Consider the following 27,045-nt stretch of genomic DNA (forward strand, 5'->3'; position numbering starts at 1 on the left):
TGTAAAAGTTTTGCAACGTAATGAAAAATGATAAGAGTGTTACACTTACTGACGATGTTGGACTGCCCAGTGAAGATGGCGTACTGAAGCTCGTAGGACACCACGCAAAACTCATCGTCCGACGTCCAGTGAACGGTGATGGTGTCGTAGGAGGCTGTGCACAGTTCCTCTCTTATATTAGGAGGGTCAGGAGCTATGAGAGGAAGAGGAGTGGACACAGATCACTGTGTATGTGTGTGTGTCTCAGTGTCCAGTTTGAAGTGCTTTTAGAGTCCAGGATGTGGATGAACGTAAGGATGGAGTATAGTGTGGCCATAAAGTCAAAGATTCCTTGTGCAGTTGGGGATGTTTTCTCTCCTTATGCACAGAAACGATTCAGCCTAAATGTTGAGCCATCTTGATGAGTTAGTGTGCTAGGCTCAGGCCAAGTTTGTTGACATTGCAAAACATGGCAATCATTTGAAAGGAAACTAAGATTCAACTACTACGATTTAAGCACAGTGCTGTAAATCAAGCTGATATGTATATCATGACTATGGAAATGCTCTGATTCTGAATCATAGTACAAGATGTTTTAACAAGCATGTATGACTATTACCCTCCTGTGTTCTGACTCTGAACTATTTTTCAATATCAACTGTGGTATCCATTATCCACTTTACTGTCTTAAATTATTGAGACTTTTTGTCTCTGCAATTGGTCTCTGTTAAGCATAATTTAAGTAAATAAATAACTAACTGTTATCTAATTAGTAGCTGTGAATGAACATGTTTGAGTTTTGTAATTGTATCTTACCAGTTAGATAATCCAAAGTCTCCAGCAGCTTCTTCTCCCGGGTGAAATCAAGGGCAAAAGTGTCAAACGTGTCCGTCAAGTTTATCTCAGGGATCAACACCTGGGAAGATGCTGTGGCCATGGAGACTCTGGGGGAAAAGATGTGAAAACAAACCGTTTCAAATGCTCTTCATGTATCTTGCAAGCTGGTCTTAAACTACAGTACATGACCCAGTATCATGGTCAAGCTGGTCTTCAACTACAGTACATGACCCAGTATCATGGTCAAGCTGGTCTTCAACTACAGTACTGTACATGACCCAGTATCATGGTCAAGCTGGTCTTCAACTACATGAGTGAGTACTGTACTGTATGTGCATCAGGGATGGAAATTAGCACCAGCCACCAGCCAAATGCTGGTAAAATGTGAGAGTGGCTGGTAGATTTCAGACATTAAGTCATATTCTAACATTGAGTGGCAGGTTAATTTGACCAGAAATCTGCTATTGGCTGATAGATTTTCACATTTTCACATTTTAATTTCCACCCCTGATGTGCATGTGTCTGCAGCTGGCCTCACCTCTCAGAGATGCTCTTGGCGGTCTGGAGGAAGCGGGCGTGGTCCGTCTCCTTCAGCGTCTGGTCAGCTTGAGTGATGAGGGCGGAGGAGCGCTCGATGCACTGCTTGCAGTTGGAGATCTGCTGGGCCAGTTTCCGCAGACGCACCACCTGAAGGCAGAAGAGGAGACCGAGCGCTCCTGTCATGGATGCAGCCAAGTGTCCCAACTAAACCACTACAGGCAAGTGTCCCAACTAAACCACTACATACTGTATGTGTCACTGATGCAGGCAAGTGTCCCAACTAAACCACTACAGCCAAGTGTCCCAACTAAACCACTACAGCCAAGTGTCCCAACTAAACCACTACATACTGTATGTGTCCATGATGCAGCCAAGTGTCCCAACTAAACCACTACAGTATGTGTCCAAGATGGATAGCATAGCACACAGCATCCTTTTCATGTGAGACATTTTCTTTTTTATATATATATATATATATATATATATATATATATATATATATATATATAATTCAGAGCGAATTTACTAATACATATTTGTGAGTTAATCCTCCCTTGGAGAGGGAAAACAAAAAGCCAGATTCAAGATTGAAATGGATTGTTGTTCCCCTGCATCTACCAAATGACCATGTTGGTGCACATGGCTGTAATCTACATGTGGGTCGGGCAAAATGAGGATAAGACTCAGTGTTTGTCTTAAATTTACCACACATAATCATACCTGTTAAACCCTACAGTAATCCCTTGTCCTCTCCAAATTATTTCCTCTAAACGCTCTGCTCTACTTTTAGCTTCACGCTGTCACATGATTGTGTGCAGCACCAATTTAAAATGGCTTCCTAGAGCTGTGAAAACGAACCAAAAACGGACAAGTCTACAGACAGAGGAAATTGCACCCCCTTTGGAGTTGTGGGCACAAGCTGTGGTGCAATCGGCAGCATCCATACACACGTTTGGGTCCAAATGCCCACTATCACTTTCAACTGACATACATAAAGGCAAAAAGCCACATAAAACATCCATATAATTATGCTAATATTTTTAATCGACTTTTAGCAATTATCATAAAGTAGCAGTTATATTATACAGCTCTCTGTCAAGAAAAGGGCCATGTAATACTGAGTAACTGTTTCTTCACAGAGGACTGTATCATAAAATCATATTTTACATATCACAGCCGCACCTCATGTGAAATGTAGCCACAAATGCTGTGGGTTGAGTTCAGTAGTAAATTAGTGCTTACCTTGCCCTCTTTGATCTTGGTGCCAATGATTTGCCTTCTCTGATTGATGATTTCGATCAGGAGATCACACTCCTCAAGAAGCTTGCCCTCCTGACGGGATGCATTAACCTGATGACACAGACAGAGGCATAATGTAACGTAGGTTACGAACGTAACTATGGATCTGTGAGACCGAGGGATGACCGTCACTATCCTTGTTGTTGATGACACAGACAGAGGCATAATGTAACCTGATGACACAGACAGAGGCATAATGTAACCTGCAACCAGTACATTAACCTGATGACACAGACAGAGGCATACTGTAACCTGCAACCAGCACATTTCTTGGGGTTGTTTGCACAGAGTAGCTCTGTAATGCTAGGGCGTGTGTTGTGTTTCTTTACACATCTCCTCACCTTCTCTAATACTGTACATCAACTTTGAGAAGGGCATACTTCTATGTTCACCGAGGTAAACAGGCTTGAATATAAACCACAGCCAGTGTTTTTCTTACAGTATATGGACAGTGTGAAGATGCTAACTCATCTTCTCTGATTTAGGACTCCATTTTAATCAAATACTTTTTGCACATGCACAATTAGCTGAGTAATTGTCTGCAGGTGTGGACGATGTGTTAATTGGGCCACACCTATTTTGGTGCTCTTTAAAAGGGCCAGGGTTTTGTTTTGTGGGGAATCAATTGGTGCATGTATGCAGGTTATTGTGTTGTCCATTTTTAAACATTTTTTGATAAAGAAATGAAAGAAGATGTTTTCTATGGTTTTATCTTTTAAAAAAACTAAGATGATGGACTACAGTACTTTTTCACATTTGGTGGCAGCGGTGGGATTATCCCTCTAGTTGTGTGGCGGGGACCCACATTTCAATTGATTTGGAATACGAAGGTGTACTGCGGAGAAGGGGATGGCAGGTTGATGAAGAGACCTGCTAGGAGAAGAGATCACTGGAGGAGTTGCACTGCTGTCCTGTTGGGCAGTGTTGCCAGAGTCCGCTTATTATAAGCGACTTGGGCTTGTTTTTCGGTGAAGTTGCGGGTTGCGGTTTTGGGGGCGTGTATTTTACGTGGTCGCTTCTTTTGGGCTTGCTTCGTGTTTGTTGTTTCTGCGTAGAATCAAGCCAAAGTCTACACGTACACAAAGGGCATTTTAAACCTATGCCTCTGCGTCGACTCTACGCGATAACTACAGGCTCCTCTAACATGACCGCCCTAGAAATGTAACGTCAGATGTTCGGGGAGGGGATGCTACTCGGGTCGCTTCTTTAGGGCTTGTTTCAAGGACCTGCTGCTTGTTTTTGCTCACGTGACCTGGCAACACTGCTGTTGGGTTGGCCTACGCCTGAAGGAGGAATAGCTCGGGAACTCCTTGTTGCTGATGTGAGCCTTGTGGGGAGCTATTGCCAAGGCCAAGAGATCAGCAGTGACCTGAGGACATCCTGAATATATCCAGTGGCAGACTGGCCTGTGGCCTTGGGAGTAGGCCGGTGCTCGGATAGCCTATTGTCTGCTGGTATTGCAGAGGGCTGAGCGGTGTGGCAGGCGGTCTGGAGGCCTGGATGAGGAGGTATCGGGAGGGCTACTGTGAAGAGTGCAGTGTTGGGCCTAGAAGGAGTGATCTTGAAAAGACTGGCAGTCACCTGAGACACTGAACTGATGAAGCACTAATGACTTGCACTGTCTATCTATGTAATGTACTGATCTGTTTTTGTTTGCGCTTGAAACTATGTTTGCAAGCTTAAAAGAGGGGGAAGGTAATGTGAAGATGCTAACTCATCTTCTCTGATTTAGGACTCCATTTTAATCAAATACTTTTTGCACATGCACAATTAGCTGAGTAATTGTCTGCAGGTGTGGACGATGTGTTAATTGGGCCACACCTATTTTGGTGCTCTTTAAAAGGGCCAGGGTTTTGTTTTGTGGGGAATCAATTGGTGCATGTATGCAGGTTATTGTGTTGTCCATTTTTAAACATTTTTTGATAAAGAAATGAAAGATGTTTTCTATGGTTTTATCTTTTAAAAAAACTAAGATGATGGACTGCTTTTTCACAGACAGTAAATGAGTTTTAACTGCATGGTACTATAACATAATAAAACATACGTACAGTAAACAATGCCATAACAGCGCAAACATACAGATATACAGTATTTGTCTGTTGGGATCCCTAGAGCCCATTTGAGCTTGATCTATGGAAACAAAACACCATCTGTCATTGGATCTTTGTTAATCTCCTTTTTCTTTAGATGTTATTTACGTAGACAGTTATGCCATACTGAAGGATTCCTGTGGGATGTTTATTATTAATAAGTTTTTGTTATTAATCATGATATTTATATTTATATTTACAGCACATGCCAGTGTAGTACAAATTGTGAATTCTGTAAAATCCAATCATAACTCTTCCCAAGGCATATGAGGTCAAATCATAACTCTTCCCAAGGCATATGAGGTCAAATATGTATCTACTGTATCCTTTGCCTAAATAAATCAGTGTTTATTTTGGAGACAGTCCAATGGCATTTTAGGTGTGTCGACCGTAAATAAGCTCTACAAATAAATTGAAATATAGCATTATGCCTCATACTAAAGTAGCCACAATCATAACTCCAAAAAATGACTGTATTGATGTATTTCAGCAGTAGTAGATGACTGTATTGATGTATTTCAGCAGTAGTAGATTACAGTAGATGACTGTATTGATGTATTGCAGCAGTAGTAGATGACTGTATTGATGTATTGCAGCAGTAGTAGATTACAGTAGATGACTGTATTGATGTATTGCAGCAATAGTACTGTAGATTAGATGACTACGGGTATGAGACATACTTTGACATTAATCTCATTGCATGGTACGGAGATGTGCCAACCACAGACTGAAATAGAGGTCAGCCATTTTCCCCCTTCTCTCTCTCTCTCTCTCTCTCTCTCTCTCTCTCTCTCTCTCTCTCTCTCTCTCTCTCTCTGGCTGCTGCAGCAGAGTGGGTCTGAGGCAGGCGGCTAAGTGAATCATTTAACCTGGGGTAACGGGAGGCAGGACCAGGGCCACTTTAAACACAACACAACACTACCAGACCACCAGAGAGGCACAGCCTTTTTGTTGTGAGGGAATTCAAAGACTTTTCATCTGCTGGTCTTGCTTTTCATAACAGCGTACATTATAAACATGCATGTGCCTTTTTTGCTAATATAATCATCACATTCCTATAGGCTATCCCAATCTTTTCCGTAACTAAAAGTGCATCAGGTTCCGATGTCAATTTGGTTTGAGACATGGAAACCTAAGCGAGGTGAAGCATTTTAGATGCATTTTAGATGCATTATGTGCTTGAGAGTAAAACTTCCAAAGCTCCCAAAGCAACTGTGGTCAGACCCCCCTCATGAGGCTGCATTAATCATGCACGCACATGCTCATAGCGCACTCGCTCGCCTGCACACAATTTGACGGTTCGGTAGCATGCTCAGAGATCGCGCTGTGTGTTTTAAAGGGGCAGAGGCATGTAAGACGAGACTCTGCAAAGCCCTGACCTAAATGCAACATGAAAAGCTCCGCGGCATTCTCGTGGCTGTGTTGACTTACCGAATGTATTATTGAAAGACACCCAGTCCATGCACACAAGCAAGCAGTGCATTCTTTTAGGCTCAGAGGAGGCTAAAATAAGTTTAGAGTGTGTGGGGCAGAGTGGTGCATTCTGCTGGGCTCTGTAATTGCCATAAGATGTGCACACTTACACATGGGCCCCACAACCCCTGCGTGACAAACAGCCACCACGGAGCAGCTGACCCCAGGGAAGAGCCCGGTTCATTGGTGTGCTATTTCAGGGGATTCACTGAACTATGAAGCGGATCAAAGCCAAGCAGTCTATCTCAGCTATTACATCGATATTTGAACTAGATCTAGCCGGAAGCCTTGTGTGATATTTAATCACTGTGGCTGTCCCTTGGAACTCATCAAGAAATGGTGTCTCCTTTTCCCTTGTTGTGTGTAACACAATTGCACAATTGCAGCGGGCAATTAGCAAGAAAGCCAATCTGAGCGGTTATCTTTGGATTCAAAGTCATTTCAGGTACTAGTTCTCTGCCTGTGTTCTGATGAACATGCGACTAGTTGCTTTGTTGTTAGCGGGAATACTAGCCCAGCTAAATGTCTTAGTTTAGCTTCAAATTGGGTTATCAACAACTGGTCAAAACAGAATTCTCCGGCTGCTCGCCCAGCTGGCCTGGTCTCTGGTCTGATAGTAAAGGAGGATGACAGCTGCCATGCCATGGCACTCTGATTATGCACTGAGGCTTAATGAGTCATGGTGCAGAAGCATGTGCCCTGTGTGTGTCCTGCGTGTGCCAGGCGTCTCAAGACCCGCCTTCTCTCTCAACATTCTATTTTGGAATGGGAGGAAAATACACTACTGTAGAGATTTTGAGAACAACTCATATTTTGTTCATATGACATATTATGTCACGTTATATATTTTCGATCATGCACATACTATGGCAAATGGTTTGTAAGGCAAATAAAGTATTGCATGCTCCATTGACTATATTATGGAGCTAAAATAGACATTTGCATGAGAACCAGTGGTTGAATCAATTAATAATTGATAATGTTTGGTCAATTGTATTTTGTTATATTGTTTAATTTTTTTTGTAAAGAGTTGAGTAAATCTGAGAAGAAATAGGCTCAATGCTAAGCATCACAACAACCATTTCTATGTAGTCTTCTTCTAGTAGGAGAAATACACACAAGTATTCATCATTCTTTAGCACTGAGCTGAGCTCAAGTATCCTCTTGTATTTCAGAGCTCACTACAATTTAATCTGCCTTGGTGTTATACATCTAAGCACAGTCTTAGCTGCAGACATCTGCATGCACAGACATGTGTACACATGCAAGCAGAAAGTGCACCGAAGCAACAGATTGGACACTCACCTCCACGTGCTGACAAGTCTGGATCAACTTCCCCATCAGGGATTCCAACTCGTTGTTCCTCTTGATCAAGCTGCCGAGGTTAGACTCCAGGGCTTGCTGAAAAAAAATGTAGAAAAGAGAAGCTTACTTTGTCAGCAGTCAAGAGGAAACACATCAGGGAACCAGTCACAGGTGACTGTCAATGTGGTCAATTTGCAAAAAGAAGTCTCGGACCAGCACAGAGCACACTCCTACACTTAAAGGTTCCTAGAAAAAAAAAAAGAAAAAGAAACTGACCGTAGCCTCATAGCTAGAAGAGACTAAACCAAGCTACAGTACAACAGAACATGGTCTGAATTTCCCTGTTTTTTTTTGTTTTGTTTTGTTTTTGTCCAGCTGTGCGGCCATTGCCAGCGGTGTTGCCCCCCCCCCCCCATGGTGGGGCATCGGTGACTGACCTCTGGCCGGTGCCCTCCTCCCTGATGCCTCCTCATGGTGCGCGCGGGCGGGCGGCGAGAGCGACCCGGGAGAGAGGAGCGCTGCTGCTGCTGCTGTGACTGGGAGCGCTGACTGGGAGCGCGGCTCAGAACCAAGCCATGCAGAAACTCACTCAGCCGAGAAATCGGGCATCAAAAGCCCCCGACTTGACAGTCCGCCCGTCTACCTATCAGAGCAGCGTCTTTATGTAAGCACTTCCTCTTCTCTCTCTCCCCCTGCTGCCCAGAAACAAACAGGCTCCATCTTCTTTATTTTCAATATCATCATATTATTGTCCGGCGGAGCACATTAAGCTATGCTGAGATGGTCAGCGAGGATTAAAGGCAGCTACCCCTATGGGTATACAGGATAAACAGACGCAGAGAGGATTGTGACGGAGTTTACCCGTTAATGGATGGCCTTAATACTCCGCTGACACAAAAGGACTTTACATTCCGCACATCTGACCTCATCTGCTCTATTGATTCTAAATTCTAGGCCTAAATATACTCTCCTCAGAGGGGGGCTTTAAAAAAATAAAAATAAAATAAAATTAGAGTCCATTGCTATGGAAATCATTAATGGGCCCGTCTGCTCCAAAATGCATCGAGGTCCAAAATATTCAATGCAAGCACTGTCCTTCTGATTCCCATCAAAATGCAATGGCTTCCTGGTGGCCCTTCTGAAAATCAGGCTAAAGGAGCTTGAGAGGTGGGTCATCTTTCCTCAATTATTTCTGTTTGAAGAGTGAAGAGGAGTGAGGTAATATGATTTCCGTTTGTGTAAACATCCCTCATCAGAGCCAACATGGCAGTGTACCACTCTGGGGATAGTTCTCAATAAGCCCTTGTTCCTCAGATGTACACAGATACAGATGGGAAGACAACAGAGCCATGAAGGCACCAGTAGATAAAAGACATGCAAAGATGGCAAAGGCACAGATCAACAAAAGACATGAACCAGCGGGCAGAGTAAAAATAAAACAAAATGTGCAAGGAAATTGAATAAAAATGTGCTGCGATGAGCATTGAGACAGCATTTTGTCATGTCACAGACATACAGTACGCATAGTGTAGTGTCATATAACAGTAAGCCGCTATCAAAGCACAATACTGGAGAGCACAGGGATGCTTACTGTATGATCATGCGATGACTATAAATACAATGAGACTTTTGTCATTTGCAGGGGATTACTGCGAACTCCAAACAATACTCAAGCACTCAAATGACATTATACCGACACATTAATGCTGTTAATTCCAGTGGAATCCTTATGAGCACAGTTCTGACGGCTCACTGCACCTGGCTGGTGTACAGAGTCGAGATGTGCTCGAAAGACCAGACCTCAGGTGCTGACTCCAGCTCCACTGGAATTGACAGCAAACCAGACTTATCACTGGTAGGACACAAATGGCAGGCTAGGTTCCCTAAAGCAACCTTGACATTCTCAAAAAAAAGAGAAGGGGGAGTAATCCAAACCAATTGTCTACGCAGTCAGTCACTGTCACAGTGGCATGCACTCTTAATAGGAACAGCCATTCAGATGTGAGACCACCTGCCTTCCCCAAGAGGAAGAGAATCCCTTGGACTGCTGAGAAGAACCACCCAACAAACACATTACAACACTGCTTATGACCGCAAACACTCTACATCTTCATTTGACACATTTGTAGTCAGTTGAAGAGTCTGTGTTTTTTCCCCCCTTGTACAAAGTGACTCCTTGTGCCATGTGGTGCTCTACATTTCAAGTTCAACTCCAAACACAACCCATCTGTCTGTCTTGGGCAGATAAACACTCTGATTATGTTTATTGCTGAGACAAGCAGCTTTGAGCCAAGACACAGCAAGAGTCCGTCCGTTTAGTCTAAACATGACTGGGAGTGGGGCAGGGACTGATCCGAATAAAGACAAAAAGGAATCTGTAAGGCTAAGACAGCGAAATATAAACAGTGATAATCGTCCACTCATGGTCAGTCTTTGAGTCACTCACTTGGCTTGTTTGGCTTGAAAAAAAGGGTGGACTTTAAAACTGTTACCAATAGCCAGAAATTCTTCATACAACAGCAGTCCAATTAGGAACGTTACTGTATATTCTGGCCTTCCGCAACCTTAAATTGAGGTGTCTATAGTTATCATGTGTGTTCCCCCAATATGTGTGCATGGGGAAGAAAGTGACGGGGGTGGGGTGGAGGAAATGGCTGGCTCCTCCACCTGTGTGGTTGGTTAGAGGCCAGATTGTGAAGAGAGGGAACTGTGTTCCATTTCTCTTTCTTCCGCTGCTTGCCTTTTACAAGCCCCAGGCTTTTAGTCACTTTCTCTCTAGCGTGTGCGCACATCCACCCACACACACACACACACACACACACACACACACACACACACACACATACACACACACACACACACACACACATGCACACATAGATAGCCACATGTAAAAACACTCCCTTGGAGAATGGTCTGTGGCCATGTCCACAAATACACTGCAGTGAGCTGTAATCATGACATATTTTCAGAACTATTCATGAATAAATAGGGCAAGAGAGAGTGCTTGAGTGGAAAGGCCTGATGTTTTTCTTTTGAACTGTAGATGTCAATGTTGCCATTCGGATCACAGCCTGCACTAAGCAGCTTAGCTCTACATTCTGTTTGAGGCGCACAGATAATACTGTACGTATGCAAGCCCAAGTAGTCAATGAAAAACATGACCGCTTCACACTACAAGGTATATGAAATAATCAAGTATTGATCTTTCTAAAAACGAATTGAAAAAGACCTACCAATTATCGCTAATAAGTTACAGTATATCTTAGAGACCATTCTTTAATGTTCTGGACTGCGATTATGCTATTCTGCTTTGACTGATGCAGATATTCAACCATCACATTTGATTCATTTTGTCATTTTCATCCATATCCTCAACTATTCCTACAGAAAAATTATCTAAAATGAAAATGTAGTTTTATCACTTTCAACACTATAGCTGATGCTACGTAAGGGATAACGGCCGACGAGGTGACCGGTTCGATGGAAATAATGGCTAGGTGGAGGTCTAGAACTCCGGCGACGTGCGAAGCACGGAGACGGAGTTACCTCCGCCGTGCCATTATTTCCATCGAACCGGTCGACCTCGAAGGCCGTTATCCCGCTTATCTCCCGTTTGTATTCATAACATGTATATTTAGAACATAGTTTTATTCCACCGTTGCGTCCGTTAACATCGCTAAAACTGTCTTGACTGCAGGGACTACTTTCCGCCACATATCAACTTTCTACTTGCAGGACAAAACTGCCGTTACTAGTTCTAAATGGATGGTTGCTATGGCCAAAAGCCAGTCGTTAGTTCTAAATGGCTGGTTGCTACGGCCAAAAGCCAGTCGTTAGTTCTATCTCTCCCGTTGTCAAGCGGCCATATCCCAGTATTCTGATTAACTTTAACTTTGAAAGATCGCTACTTTTATAGCCTACATGGCATCCAACTAGCTACAATCCACCTCCGTCATATGCTACAATGTTACTATGGTTCTGCACGTCTGTATTTCAGCTTGGATGCAACGTGACAGTTCATTTAAACTTAGCAACGAGTTTGGCGAATTAATATTCAAGTGTGATACTACTTCAAAGGTAGCAGGTTATACGAAGTTAATGGCCACCCCATCAGCCAATCAGAGAAGAGAATTCCATTGTTGAGGGAGATAAAGTATAATAGTGCACATGTCCAGTGCTGTAGTGATGTGATTTTAAAGACCTTCCGTCCTGTAGCCTTAGGCCAGTTCTGATGAAGGCCGTTCTCTGGTCAGTCATTAGCTTTCCTACCCGATCCCATCTACTTTCAATATTTGCATTTAATATGACTTAACTCTTAGAAATATTGAGGGATGAGGTAGACGAGAGTCTAATCCAAGCTCTCTCAACTTCACTCTCCTCTCCTGAATTGGCAAGCTAAAGTAGATTACACATTCACTGGTTTATCCCATTTGTCTGTGTTTAACTTGTAATGTCTGGTCCAGCATGACACAGCACGTAACCTAACATCACACTAGTGCAGTATATTATGGTCTAGACACATCCTTTTCCGGTCTTATTCTCGGGCAGCAACACAATAGCACAACACGATATTCTGACCTTGACTGTGTGTGGCAGTTATGGCTGGGAGCTAGACTGGGCTGGGGGGGGGGGGGGGGGGGACCGAAATAGTCACAGCTACTGTCATCCCCGAGCCATGCTTTAGTTTCCTGCTGTCTGAACCCTTGATTCTCCAAGACCACACTATTTAAAACTGTTTCCTTCTCTCGGTCTCTCTCTCTCTGCTGAATCTAAACAAGAGCTAATAATAAAGCCAGTTTTCACCACTGTGGCAGACACAAGTGCATTACAAAGGCACCATTCATTGCAGTTGTTTAAGGAGGTTATATGTTAAGAAAAACCAATATGGCTGTATCGAGCACCATGTACACGCTCTCAAAGTTCCTGGATTATTATTATTCCAACGGAGTGTCAAATATATCGGATAAATGTTCTTCACAAAGAAATACCGTGAAATGCATCAATGGCAGCTATTTTCTCTGGCCGTCTGCTCTAGCGTAATGCTGAATTTGATTACTCACTGGGAGCTGCTGTGCAGTGATATATTCCATGTTAAAGTTTCCCCTCTCTCAAAGCGGCATGATGATACGCCTGTAACACGTGCGTGCCTGAAACACACTTGCTCAAATGATTCATTAAGATAAAAGAATCCCTTTGCTTTGCTGTGCTGTGATGTGCTGTATGTCCTTTTGTAGTTAAGCAAGAGGAAAACGGAACTTGTGTCATAAACACCTCAAGCATGAGCCTTTGAATTTAGAACTGGAAAAAGACTTCTCCACGCTATCTCTCATGATCTTGGTTTGAATTAGAGTGACTTGCACATTTATTTGTAAGTACTTTTTTGCCAGATTTGTATGGCACCAATTGGAATCTACACACTTCTGAAAACTTGCCCTCTTGTAATTGTGCACAACTTAACACTATTGCCACAGTGCACAAGTGCAAACCACTGTTCATTTCCCCATATCCACATTCTAACACTTTAGTAACAAGTTCATGTAATCCCATTGGATATTTTGGGGTCAGGGAGGTGGGGGTCACCAGAGTCTTAACCCTGCACCCTCTCCCGCAGTAGCCCCCATGACAGCTGGTCTTTTCTGAGCTTGCCAGACTCGACAGGTGTCCAGATTTGCTGTGACCCTGTTGTGAAAATTGGAGCACACAACCGGGGACCCAAATGCTAAATATGACGTGCGACGCTGGTATGTTCCATATGTCTCTCTCATGAAGTGTCTGCTCTAACAGTTAACCTTCTCAAGGGTCTCCGTGTGAGAATGAGTGCTTTTAAGAGGGAGAATTAAAAAAGGCCAGCCAAAAAAAATCCAGCCCTTGCCGTGTCCCACTTCCTGGTCTACAGAAATCATTCCGGCTGGTTTAACCCTGTCAGCTCACATCACTCCTCGTGGTGCGCGCGCCGCGCCGGCTTCTCTCTCCGTGTTTAATAACACGGCTAAGTGCGAGGCGATAATTGTGCCTCGGCCAGACCTGCCGGAGCAGCACAGGAGCACAGCTGCATTAATCCAGCTCCGCTGCCCGGCGCACGGGGGTTAGTATAGGGGCAGGTGGGGGGGGGGGGAGTTTTCAGACACCTCTGCCTAGAGACCCCGCCGGAGCACCACAGCCGCTCCCTTCCTGTGGACCGACCCGTCCAGGAGCGGGGGGGGGGCCGGGGGGGGGGCCGGGGGCCGGCCGGAGGTGAGAGCGGGGCCATTTCCCAGTGGGCTTCCGCGCTCAATTAGCCCGGCCCACCGCGGCGCTAGCACAATTAGCACTGCTTAACCCGCGCCTTCTCAAACGGCCCATCCATCCACTCTGCAGATCGCTAATGAGCCTCGCGGCGCTGCGCGGCAAGGCAGGGCGCGGGAGGTTTCTGCACATGGCTCTTTGCTCCATGCTGGTCCAGCGCCGCGCTCTTGACTTTTAAAGAGAGCCATGTAATATTTATGGGAATTGGGTTGCGCGTCAGTCAAGGCACCCTGCATGAGAGCGCTCTGGCTCACAAGAGATGGGAGTGAGGTTTTTGTGTGCAGGATGGCTCCCCGCATGCAGTGAATTCTATCCTGAGTGACTCACATCCTCAGTAAATTAAAACAAAGGAAGTATTTTTATGACGTTACTTATTCTCTCCACCGAATGCACTCCAGTTGGCCATGATCCATGCATTGGTAGTGCATAGTGCCGGCATTATTGCTGGACATACTGTATCAAGGTGCACCTGATAATGACAGTACTTCAGCCTGCGAGGTCAGAGCTCTTAACTCTTGCTGAAAGACACACAGACTTGATATATGCTATCCACACAATGTACAATGCAGGGAAGAGTCAGACCCATAATGTGGTATGTAAACATGTTTTCCAGCTGACCTATATTCTCACATCACCGACATCACTGAGTGTAAAGTTATGGAAGAGAAAGATGTCCTGGTGAGTCAAGGGAGCCATGCTACAATGCCCCCAGTGGCTGTGCTAACTGTGCTAACAGTGTGCGTTCTCTCTATTTAGAAAAAGAGAAGATCCTAGCAAGTAGCCTCAATCAAAAACGTTAAACTATGTTTGGGTAAATCTGGCGGCCTTCAGTAGACCTGCTGTATGTACCATTAGTAACTGTAAAATGACTACTTTGAGAGTTTGTGTCATCCATGAAACGCCGAGATCTGCCAAAGTGCCCCTGCGTTCAGATTCGAGAGCTAAATTTTCGTGCCCACCTTGAGCTTCTCGTAGCGATCGCTCAGCGCTGCCACCTGGTGGTCGCGGTGCCGGCCCACCAGCTTGCACAGGGAGCAAATGAGCTGCTCGTCGGTGATACAGTACATGTTCACCTTCTCGTCCTCGTGCTCCAGGCACTGCAGGCCGCGCAGGTGCGAGTCCGGGAGCGGCTCGATGAGCCGGTGGCCGGTGAAGGGCTTCTTGTTGGGGTGCGTGGCGCGCAGGCACTCGTCGCAGTAGGACACCTCGCAGGTGACGCACGTCTTGACGGCGTCCTGCGGCGGCTCCTGCTCGCAGAACTGGCACTGCACGGGCTCGGGGAGCGGCGCGCTGGTCATGGCGGAGGAGGGCGGCGGCGACAGCAGCAGCGGCGGGCGTCCGTCCTCGGCGGGCGAGCTGGGCCCGCTGGGCGGCAGCAGCAGAGCGTGGGAGGAGGTGGACGAGGAGGCCCGCTGCACGCGGTCGATGATGTTCTGGAGAGTGACGTTGCGTTTGAGTCCGTCCAGGCCGCGCTGCGGGCTCAGAGAGATGACATAGCGGCACGTGGGGCACTGGAAGGCGCCGATGGACTGCACGGGTTCGTTGGAGGCGCAGTGCGAGACGAGGATGCGGTGGGCGCAGCCGAAACACAAGCTGTGGGCACAGGGCAAGAGCAGCGGGTCCTCGAAGAGCTCCAGGCAGATTGGGCAGGTCAGCTCCGACTCCAGCGCGTCCATCCTGTCAGGCGGAGCCAAGCGGGGAGGTCGTCAGCGAAATCCAGGGAAGCCGCAAAGCTATCTGCAGGAGGAGAGCAGAAGAGGGGTGTGTTTTGGTTAAACATCCGCAGAAGAGAGCTGTGGACTGTGATTATGAGGAAAAAGAGAGATGCAGTGGAGCTGTCGACATTTGCTATGTGGACTTATGTGGGAATAAACGGAGGGAGATGACAAATGCACAGAGTGCATGATCATTGCTGTGCCAGAATGGGGGCACAAAACAATGCACTTTCACTCCCTATATTGACCGCTTCCAGATGAATCCCACAATGCACTTATACAGTCGAATAAAAACAGAACAAAAAGGTGCACTTAGCGTTATTAGAGAAATTAATGTTTACACAAGAGCTTTTCTTCATGCTGCCCGCTACTTTATCAAACCACTTTAAAAGCAGTGTTTTCCTGTTGAAACATTTTTGTATTTCCTCTTCAATAATGACTTCAGCGACAACATTGCGTTAACCCATGATGGCACTTCTGTTACTTTTTCCTTTGGACTTGCCCACCTTAACGCAATAACACCCCAGTCTTGGAGCATATCTTACAAATAGCCACATCACTGTTTGGATATTTAGCATGTTAGCTTGTCTCTCGTTATCATTATAACCTGTTAATAACCTCTTAATTACACACGTTGTAATGACTTACGTTTTACATTTTAACAGAAAACCACAACATCACAATCGTTTGTGATGACCGATAGACAGAAACGCATCCTTCCTCTCTATCTTAGTAATAATTTGATTTGAGGATTCGTGACTGTTTTCCCATCCCCCTTGACACAATATGGCCTTTCTAACGTAACCATATGAGTCAGGGAGGCTGAGTAGTCCTCCCCGTGGCAAAGGCGGCCGCCCGAGCCTTTGTGATCTTTTCCCACCGTGGGGACACATTCCCTCACTGACCCACTTCGCAAGCACTTGGACTCACTGCCCTCACAACCGGATTCCCATCTCTGAGTCAGCCCGGCAATAGCAACATGACTTTAGGGAGAACACAATTGAGCTGGGAAGCAAAAACATGTTTTCGAAGGTATAACAATAATGAAAACGTAGAGCGACTTAAGCGCAGCTGCTAACGGCAAATGTTATTCAGGATGTTTTAAAAAGGAAACCAGCAACAGTTTGTGGAAATCCAGCCATGGTAGACATAATGTGAATGAATTCATTTCCATTCATTTTTGAGTTTTTTTAAATGATTTGCTTCTAATGACATTGCATGCAAATATGATAATGCAATATTGCTGATATTTATTTCATGCATCTAAAGCAACGTTTGCATTTTCACAAATGCAATTCCAATTTCTAAGCCACTTTATATGACAGCACCAGAAAACCCAAAAGCTTCAACTGCTGTGCAGGCTACAATCTGCTTTTGGAAAATTGCATGTGATTGAAACATATGTCCTGCCCAAACCCCAAGCTCAGATTTTTGTATGAGTGAAAACATGCAAACACATTATTATCACTTCACTATGGTTACACACAGAAGCAAATGACCACCACAAGCAAGAGGTCCTCTCAAAATACTCTCTCTCACACTCACTCACTCAGACACACATGTTCAACTAAAGCACATTGTGATCTAATGCAGTCCAATGCATAGTGAGCATGGATGATTTTCCTAACCAACATAATTCACTTATCTCCTGAACCCCCCCCCCCCCCCCCCCCCCCCTCCAGAAACACACAAACACACACACACACACACTTTCTCACTCTCTCTCTCTCTTTCTCACTCACTCATAAAGACACCGTCACACACGCACAGCCTCACTCACGCAGTAAACACAAATCAGGACCCACCGATGGATTTCGCCCGGGTGCCCTTTGAAGAGCCATGTCTGTGGCAGACGACACGAGACGGCTAACGAGCCAAATCCCCTCAATGCTCGACAGCCCGGCGATCCCGAGCGAGTCGCGCGGCTCTAGCAGGTCTAAGACGACTTAAGAAGCGGCATGACTGTCTCCGCGCCCCCGCCAAGTGCCCTGTGATTATCCCGTGAGCCGGAGCGCCCCGTCTGATCAACTCAGCGCTCTGGCTGGACTTCTTTTTCCTTTTTCTTTTTTTTTTTTTTTTTTTTACGGCATAACAGGAAAGCTCTCGTTCTCGACAATTCCAGGAAAGTCAGCTTCCTCTACTCGACACAGTGGCTGTGCCTGCATGCTCTGACAGGAGGTGATGTGTGTGTGTGTGTGTGTGTGTGTGTTTAGTGGGGGGGTTGCCTGCCCTGTGTGTGTGTGTGTGTACTATAAGCCCTGAACACAGTCACTGGACATGTCCCACTCGGCCTGTCAGACACAACACATTGAGGAAGGTGAGGAAGTGGGGGTGGCCGCCATTGAGTGTGAATGACTGCATTTCTGTACGATATTCTCTCAGGCGGACGCACGCACACACACACACACACACACACACACACACACACACACACACACACACATGCATCTGCTACAGTCAAGTTTTGCAACAGAGCCGTAGTATGGTGGTGGTGTGTGGGGACATCTTTCCCCCTCTAAGGAGCAGAGTCATAGCACTGCTGTCCCATTAGGGGAACATAAACCATGGAAACCATGTTGGCCCTGCAGTTAGGTTCAAAATAAAATGGACTCAACAAAATAACAAACACAAGATTAAAAAAAGAATAATAAAAAAAATAGATTAGTCGACTAATTAATTAAAAATTAACCGAAAGATTAGTCATTTCAAAATGAGTCTTTAGTGCAGCACTGATCTGAATGTGAATGTATTCATCTATTCTGGTATTCGTGTGTTTTTCTTTTGGATTACAGGTATATTTACCAATGGCAAATACATCCCATGTGCTTCCTACAGTTATAATCCTCTCTCCATGCCTTGTCTGCCTCAGAATGCACAATGCACAATGCTTTCTGTCAAGTTAGAATAGAATATCTAAAGGCACTATCCCAAGCCGTAAGCCACCGAAAATCAAAATGTCCATAGACATATGCAAAATTCTCAATGCATGTAAACACATTACTGCTCATGAGTTGAAGCGCTTTATTACTGATAGTGAGGCCCATTGCATGACCCCATCTAATGAAACCTGACATCTGGGCTGCAGCCTCAGTAAAATATTTAACCAAGGTTCAGACCTAGTTTGCAGCGGTAAAATATTAAAGAAGGGCTTCACAAACTGTTGGTGGAACCCCCTGATGAGAATTTCAAGATGATCTTGAATTAAATATTTGCAAACCCTGTACCTAAGATAGAAATGAACAAGCAGTCAGGAGTTTGACAGTAAATTCACCTCCCCCCTCGTGGTCTCACAGGCAGCTGATCTCTGGCAAAAGTCATAGACAAGTTTGGGAGATATTACGCAAAACTTAATCTGGCCTGTACTGGAACTTTTTGTCTTGTAGTCTTGTGAAGTATAACCAAGAAACATTCCAGAAACTTCTGGTGGATATGGTCTATTTAGAGGTGGTACAAGAAATGCAAAATGCTTCCTACACAATGCTATGATATTGTGCAAAAGTTTGGAAAGCCATACCGTTAAATTAAGCTGCCATTGTTTTTCGCAAAAGAGAAATAGCATGCTCTTCAAACCTGAAGTCAATATATAATTAAATACCAACACCTGCAGAGTCATTGTGATCGTGACAAGGTTGGTTGGTTGCGTGTTTGTGTGCATGTGTTTGCACTTGGACAGGCAGAGGTGGGCACCCTAGCTATCACTCATGAAGACAACACTGGTACCCCAGTTGAATCAGGGCATTGATGTGGGTTTCTCTGATCCAGTGCAGTCTGTTAGTAGAAGCATCCTGTCTGCTTTCTCTCATGGTTCTCATGGTTACAGACGCACAACCCAGACTCACTTCTCCTCATCCTCATCTCAAATCTTTTAAAGGCTTTTTAGCAATATCTACAATTAACCTCAGTCAAAAACAGGTGTGAGACATATACTCATGATAAATGATTTAACCTTATGGGATGTATCTAATTGATATCTCCCAGATGTTTACAGTGAAAAATGGATGGATCACTGACCCTGCAGGTGAAGGATGGCAGAAACAAGACCCTTGAGAAAAGGCGGAAGGAGCTCTGTGAGCATGAAGGTCCGCTGGATCTTTGATCTTGTCTAAATGAGAAGTGACAGAGAGCCAGGGCACGGCAACCTTTCCAAAGGGCTCACCAAGGCTCACCGCCTGAACTGAGGCTGAACCCACCCGAGAGACCAGTAGAATCACACGTCCATGTACACACACACACACACACACACACACACACACACACACACACACACACACACACACACACAACACATCTATCCTGAGGGGTGGGCACTGGATTGCGGAATGGGAAAGCTGGATTGGGTGGCAGCTGATTGGTCTATGAGGTCAGGGTGATGACTGGAGCAGGAGGGGGTCTCTGGGTTCAGTGAGCAACACAGAGTTCCCTGTTCAAATGCTGTCTTCCAGTGGGGACTCAGATGAAATGCTATATGTAATCAGTTGCAGAGAGTAATATTAACACGGAGTTCCCTGTTCAAATGCTGTCTTCCAGTGGGGACTCAGATGAAATGCTATATGTAATCAGTTGCAGAGAGTAATATTAATTTAACCATCAATACATACAGATACAGTAGATACAAATATTGGCTGTGTCTGAAACATAAGTACATATGCTGGGCAGCGTGCTTTTTCCGGAAGTTACAGTACGTCAGAATAGACTGTCCAAAAGTCAAGCGCTCTCACTAGATGGGTACTTCCAAGCGTGCATCGATGCATCTTTTTTGGCCTCAGATATCCCATAATCCATTGCGCAGTGCAGGTCATGCTCCAAACGTCATGCAAATCGTCAAGCAACACACCCCCCTCCCCAGGTCAGGTGACGCCAACTAGTTTGTGCTGTCCAAATGTAGGGACGCATACTGAGGAGCAAACTAACTGAGACGCTACTGGAAAGAACGGTACTATCCAGCGTGCACCCTTGACTTTTGGACACAGCCATTATGCCCTCATTATTGAATGAATGGCAAATATTACATTTGTTTGTGAAGAGAACATGCAACATTTAATTGTGCTCTTGAATTAAGAATTGTTGTATTATTATTACAAAATTGTATAATTTTTCTCAATGGCTTGAGTTTAAAATTGACATCAAATGACCTGATGTTTTACACATGCAGCACACTCATTGGACAGCACACTGCAACTTGCCTGTGGAGACTAAAGATGCAGGAACACACACACACACACACACACACACACACACACACACACACACACACACACACACACACACACACACACACACACACACACCGAAAGTACTTGTGTATAATTTAACAGTGACTGGAGAGTTACTGCATTCTCACTGTGATTGTTGCTGTGATCCATTTAATTATTGAAAGGTCCTTTTCCTCTTTTATACACTTTATTTTTTAAATCTAAAAATGGCTCCTGTTGTAGAGCCTGAGATGGAGGACAGAGCAGATTGTGGTGCTGTCTCGGGGTGCCATTTTATAAGACATTCCCAAAATCTTTTGGTCAGAGATTGTGCTGCATGGCCTTCGACGTCACAAGTATGTCTCTGGATATTGCCACAGTAAGTTAAGAAGCCCGAGTCTGTCATTTCCATCACAAGAAAATAGTTGGTTTGGCTGGCATGATACTTTTCAGAAGTGATTTTAATCAAATCTTTGTAATCCACAATTGGCAGTGTCAGTGACCAGGACATTTCTATTCACGCTCTGATTCGGACTGTATGTGTCCTGTGTCACTACCAACCCTCTGACACCACTGGACAAACTGTATGTCACGCATACCGAAACGATCCCAGTTGACTGGCCAGACGTGTCAGAAGCTCACTTTTTATTTTAGTTCTGTAACAGATCATCATCATATTCTGTCGCCGTGCCACAGAATCGCCAAGCAAAAGACATCCGCAGCCCAGCAAAACAGAAACGGTGCCTTATATAACAGCATGCCTGTCATTCCAGGAGAGGGGGAATTCAGAAAAGAGAGAGAAAGAGGGAGAGAGAGAGGGGGAGAGAGGGAGAGAGGGGGAAGAAAAAAACCAAACCAGTAGAGCGCTGCTCTTACAAAATGGAGGGCAATTGCCCATCCTGCCATTTGACATGAGTGAGTGTGGCGTCCTGCGGAGTGCGGAGCTCCAAGTGGGTCAAAGGCATTGACCTATCTAACGCAATCAGCATGCATGTACAGCCGCTCACTCCACTGCTAGCCCACGCCAGAGAGAGAGAGAGAGAGAGAGAGAGAGAGAGAGAGAGAAAAAGAGAGAGAGAATGAGAGAAAAAGAGAGAGAGAGATGAGAGAGAGAATGAGAGAAAAAGAGAGAGAGAGAAAAAGAGAGAAAGAGAGAGAGAGAGATGAAATGGAAAAGAACAATACATGGGTGAAGCAGGCAGACAAAAGTTAGCTGTTTACGCATCGTGGCTCTATAGGCATCATTCAATTACATCATCAGAGCACATTCAATGCTTTTTCTGCCAGATTCGGTTCGGTGAGATTTAACGGATGGAAAATGTTTAGTTGGAAAAGTCAGAAGCAGCTGTTTAAAGTGACACAGCAGGAAGAGTAGTAGGTTGTTGTGAATATTTGTGGCCATATTGTAACCCACCATGGAAATATTCCTATCGCCAACACGTTAATGGCTTTACAATATCTGAATCTTAAAGTGGTTTTATGATCTTTTTTACAGGGGGTGCATTTTAAGTCAAGTCATTTTCCATATATTAGGACGATGTAGGGAAAAAAAGTGCACAAGAACATCTGCAGGAACCAGTACATATTTCCCATCATTATGTAAAACATCAGGAAGATACTCGGGGGGAGTGGGAGAGGTCTCGAAGGACAGTTGGGATATGTTGCTCGTGTCAAAGGAGCTCTGTATTACCGCACCTTCACCTCTCACCTGCCTTCTGTCCTGAAGCGTCAGAGGTGATGGAGGTGCTGGTAGTCATGGTGACACTTCCCATGATTGACAGCTAACTGTATTAGTGGGCCCCTGCAGAGCCCCTGACCCCGATAATCTGTGTGGATTAGGGCTGGTGACAGTTTGCTGTTTTCTAATCTCACCCCTATGTGTGAACTCATGACCACGGTCAGAACCTTGTGGTGTCGGGTCCGATCCAGTCAGTCCTGGATATAATGAGTCCTTTTGTCCTACTGGTTATTGTTCTCATAGGAGGTTTGTGGGTATGATGTTGAATGTGTCTTTGTTATGCTGATCCAAGCAGGCAGGCAAAACAATGCACAGATTAACATGATCCTTTTAGCTGATTGAAAGGAGGGGAGCCTTGTGAAATTCTAATCCGCTAAAATAGAATAACTGTTATTGTTAGCGTGGTGCGTGCAGTTGAAAAGTGAGCGTGGCTATGTATATCTGGTGGGGGCATATTGCTGAATAAACTGATATGATTTTTTGCATCTCCTCTAGCCATTGTGTGTTGATGGGTGGGGGCGTACGAGTCCTCACATTCCCCAGCATAGCTGTAATGATCGCTGGAGGATGTCATTTCCTCCTCATTAGAGAGCAGCGCTTGGCCGCGCCACCCACCTCTCTCCATTCTCTGGCCGCCGCTCTCTGGCAGGCCGTCGCTAATCCCGCCCGTCCACCGGGCCCGTGACCAATCAGACGCGCCTTTTAAGTGTGACTCAGAGGCACGGAGGGGGCCGTCACGGCTAACGGGATTGGGCGATGATGAGAGGCCAAGGCGAGCGGGGGATGATTAGACGAGCCCTAATCTGGCAGATCTACCACCCCCCTCCACACACACACACTCACACACATGCCCCCCCCCCCAAATAAAGTCTACAGCATCTCCCTCCCCAGCACTGACCTCAATATGGACAAATATGAAGTTTAAGAGCAGAATAATGCTGGAGGAATGCTTACTGTCAACTCCGCTTACATGGCATGGGATCGCTATGGCCTATTTTGCCACTGATGCAGGGCCCTAGAGTTGCTCCTTAACACAGCTCCTGGAGCGTCTGCACTCAAACACACTTACACAGATAGACCTTTGCATGCACACACACACACACACACACACAGACACACACACACACACACACACTCACACTCACACTCACACTCACACTCACACACACACACACACACACACACACACACACACACACACACACACACACATAGATAATAAGAAATGCAACAAGAGCATGCAAAGCAGAGGGAAGGAAGGAAGAAAAATGAACTCTAATCTCAAAACCTGTGGCACAGCAAGCACAGCTCTATGGATCTCTTCCATGACTGATGAGAGCGATAGGGCTCGTGCGGCCCATTACTCTGTAGCGGAGCTGGTGCCATCTTTCATGTCCTTCGTAACCTGAAACAGATGGACGCTCCGCTCCCCATCCTGTAACTCAGGGACGAGCCCAACAGCGAAACCCAGTAGCACACAGAGAGAGCTGTCTGTCCGACACACTCCGACACAAACTCTAAATAGCTCCGACAAGTGTCACACATCATAGCAGAGAACCATCCCATACAGTTGTGCGGTGAGATGAGCGGTGAGATGTGCTGACACTCGAGCCGTTCTAATCAACTCTGACACCTGTAGCCGTAGCTTAAATCATCTCATGACAGCAGCGTAAACCACACGTCAGATCACTTTAGCCGTCTGGTCTCGGACAGGAATGGCTCAAGTCCAAAGTAGAAGTGACGTCTTCCTGAAAAGCTTGATCTTGTCTTGTTTCAAACTTTGCTACGTTGCACAGCTTGATCAAGATAACCAACCAAACTGATTTCCAAATCTATGGTCAGTGTCTTAACTGTCCTGACACGGGTGTGAGTTGACGTTGTCAAGCACAGTTGGTAAATACACACATCTGTTATTCAGGTTAGCTTGTGATGTCTGTTGCTGGGTGGAATAGCACAGAATGTTGTTTAGAATTGAGTCATATATTATCAGATGACATAGTTGTCTGGCAGGTGTCATGGTACACTTTATGACAGAGTTATTTTAGATATTTGAGAGAGTGTTGTACAAAATCCCTGCTCCTCCCGAAAAGGGACGTTGTCTCTTTAAGAGCATCTTGCGTTGTCCACGAGGGTTACGTGTGTACGCATGCTTTTCTTTTGGTGCGCGATCTGAATGTGTAGAGACGTTACTGTTAGTCCAGCACATTGTTTGGAAACGTAGCACTTTATTTTGTCCTGTTGTGCGTTGATGACTAAATGTAAGTGACATTTACTACTGTTAACTGTTGTTTAATAAGAGTACGATGTCTTAAAACATATTAGTTTAATTGCCGCGAATGTGTGGAATGTTTAGCCATGTAAGTCACGTTATTTTAGGCTTTCCACGTGTTACTTTATACTGCCACTTCGTGGTGTTATTACTGACATTTACCCTCTTCAGTATAGTAATGTATATTTAGCATTTCTTGATTACACAGTAACAATCTGATTCTGATTGTATTCTGTATTTATTATTTTCTAGAAACCACAACTTGATACAACACATGACAAACAATACAACTTAACAAATTATAATTCAACATACAAGTCAGATACTTTTGGATTGTGGAATAAATGGTCAATAACATCTCCCTGGAAGATTTGCATTCTTTCTGACCGAAGAATTAGACCAGCAGTTGTACGACCCGCAACACATTCAATTATTTCCTACAAAATTGGTCCTTCTGAGCCGGAGAGTACATCTGCTGCGTCATGGATCCTTCCAGAGATGTCCAGGATGGAGCACATTTGCCTGATTCTCGTCCCATACGGAGCCGGCATCCCCCTGCCTACTTAGAGAACTATGTGCTCAGCCATCCACATCAGCCCAATCTCATTCCTTCCACTGGTAATGTGACTTCTTCTGAAAGACCAGTATCACGTGCAAGCCATGAAGCTAACACCAGTTATGTATCATCTGCACCTTCTGGAGCTGCAAGCAGAGACCTTGGACTACTAGACCATCTAGAAGAGAGATGGCGAAGCCTAAGCATTGAGCTGAGAGAGCTCCAGGTAGTAATGGAAGATGCTAGAAGAACACCCTATCCGCCAAGCTCTCTGAGTTTTTCCCAAGAGTATCCAAGGTCAACTTTCCTTAACCAGCGGTATAGCAGTAGCCTGCCACATTTTCCCTTTGCTCGTTCATCAGTGGCTACTATCCACTCACCACAGAGAACTCCTCTCGAGCCTTCTACAGCTTCACAGCCCTCATGGACTGAGCCACCTAGTCATTCCTATGTGCGGGAACTGACTAATCCATTTATGTCTTCTGCAACCACTGAGTCATGGCCACTGGAGCTGCAGCCAAGGCAACCAGTGTCTGTTGGGGGACATTACCAACCCGCGGCTACTACAACAACGTGGACGGAGTCTCATCTGACGCCGGGACAGTTGATGCTTCAGACCACAAGGGAGCCCGGGATTGTTCCCTCTTCACCGCACTCACATTCAACTCCAGTGCACTCTCCTCTTCTGCGGCTGTCACCGCCACATGTGCAGCCTGCGCCCGTGCAGCCACAACCTGTGCAGCCTGCGCCCTTGCAGCCACAACCAGTGCAGCCTGCATCAGTGCAGCCACCACCTGTGCAGCCTGCGCCCGTGCAGCCACCACCTGTGCAGCCTGCTGCGCCCGTGCAGCCACAACCTGTGCAGCCTGCGCCAGTGCAGCCACCACCTGTGCAGCCTGCACCCGTGCAGCCGCAACCTGTCCAGCCTGCGCCCGTGCAGCCACCACCTGTGCAGCCTGCTGCGCCCGTGCAGCCACAACCTGTGCAGCCTGTGCCAGTGCAGCCACCACCTGTGCAGCCTGCACCCGTGCAGCCGCAACCTGTCCAGCCTGTGCCTGTCCGGCCACCACCTGTGCAGCCTCCGCCTGTGCAGCCACCACCTGTTCAGCCTCAGCCTGTCTGGCCTCCGCCTGTGCAGCCACCGCCCGTTCAGCCTCAGCCTGTCTGGCCTCCGCCTGTGCAGCCTCCGCCAGTCCAGCCACCGCCTGTTCAGCCTCAGCCTGTCCGGCCTCCGCCTGTGCAGCCACCGCCGGTCCAGCCTCCGCCTGTGCAGCCTCCGCCATTCCAACCATTGTTGGGGCCACAGTATCCAGAGTACCCTGCCCCTCACAGACCAGGGTATCTGCCTTATGCAGTGCCACCCTTTCATCCACCTAATGGGCCTCATCCCTGGTACCCATATCATTATCCAGTGCCTCCTCCCTTTGCCTACCCTACAGCTGATGCTGGATCTCCTGGTTTGATGGAGATGGCAATAGCTTCATCATATGGGATTCCTAAGCCTAAGCTAGCTGCATTCTCATCTGGCAAAGAGAGTGATTTCATCGTTCTAAAGAAAGGCTTGGACACTGTTTTAGGCCCTCATCGCCATCTGACAGAGGATTATAAGTTTCAGGTCCTCCTTGACCTATTGAAACTGCCTGCAGCTTATCAGTTAGCTAAGAGGTACATAAACAGCCAACAGCCTTACAGCAGTGCAATGCATGCCTTGGACCAGAGATATGGCCAACCTCGATCACTCATCCAAAGTGAATTAAAGGCACT

General features: G+C 45.8%; 1 protein-coding gene across 2 annotated transcripts in view; it reads right to left on the reverse strand.

The window, feature by feature from the left end:
- LOC134062187 (E3 ubiquitin-protein ligase Midline-1-like) overlaps positions 1–27,045 on the reverse strand; it is a 42,373-nt gene that overhangs the window by 5,084 nt on the left and 10,244 nt on the right. The window contains exons 1-7 of one of the 2 annotated variants that reach the window (XM_062518122.1): positions 17,332–17,678; positions 14,771–15,548; positions 7,524–7,619; positions 2,599–2,706; positions 1,355–1,503; positions 796–923; positions 50–193 (exon numbers count right to left, since the gene is read on the reverse strand). In XM_062518122.1, the coding sequence (XP_062374106.1) occupies positions 50–193; positions 796–923; positions 1,355–1,503; positions 2,599–2,706; positions 7,524–7,619; positions 14,771–15,487 (1,342 nt within the window). In that variant the 5' untranslated portion in view covers positions 15,488–15,548; positions 17,332–17,678. Of the gene's footprint in view, positions 1–49; positions 194–795; positions 924–1,354; positions 1,504–2,598; positions 2,707–7,523; positions 7,620–14,770; positions 15,549–17,331; positions 17,679–27,045 lie in introns of those variants that run through there. The other variant, XM_062518120.1, reaches the window with a different exon arrangement.

Source organism: Sardina pilchardus, chromosome 17 (genome assembly GCF_963854185.1).
Source record: "Sardina pilchardus chromosome 17, fSarPil1.1, whole genome shotgun sequence".
NCBI lineage: Eukaryota > Metazoa > Chordata > Actinopteri > Clupeiformes > Clupeidae > Sardina > Sardina pilchardus.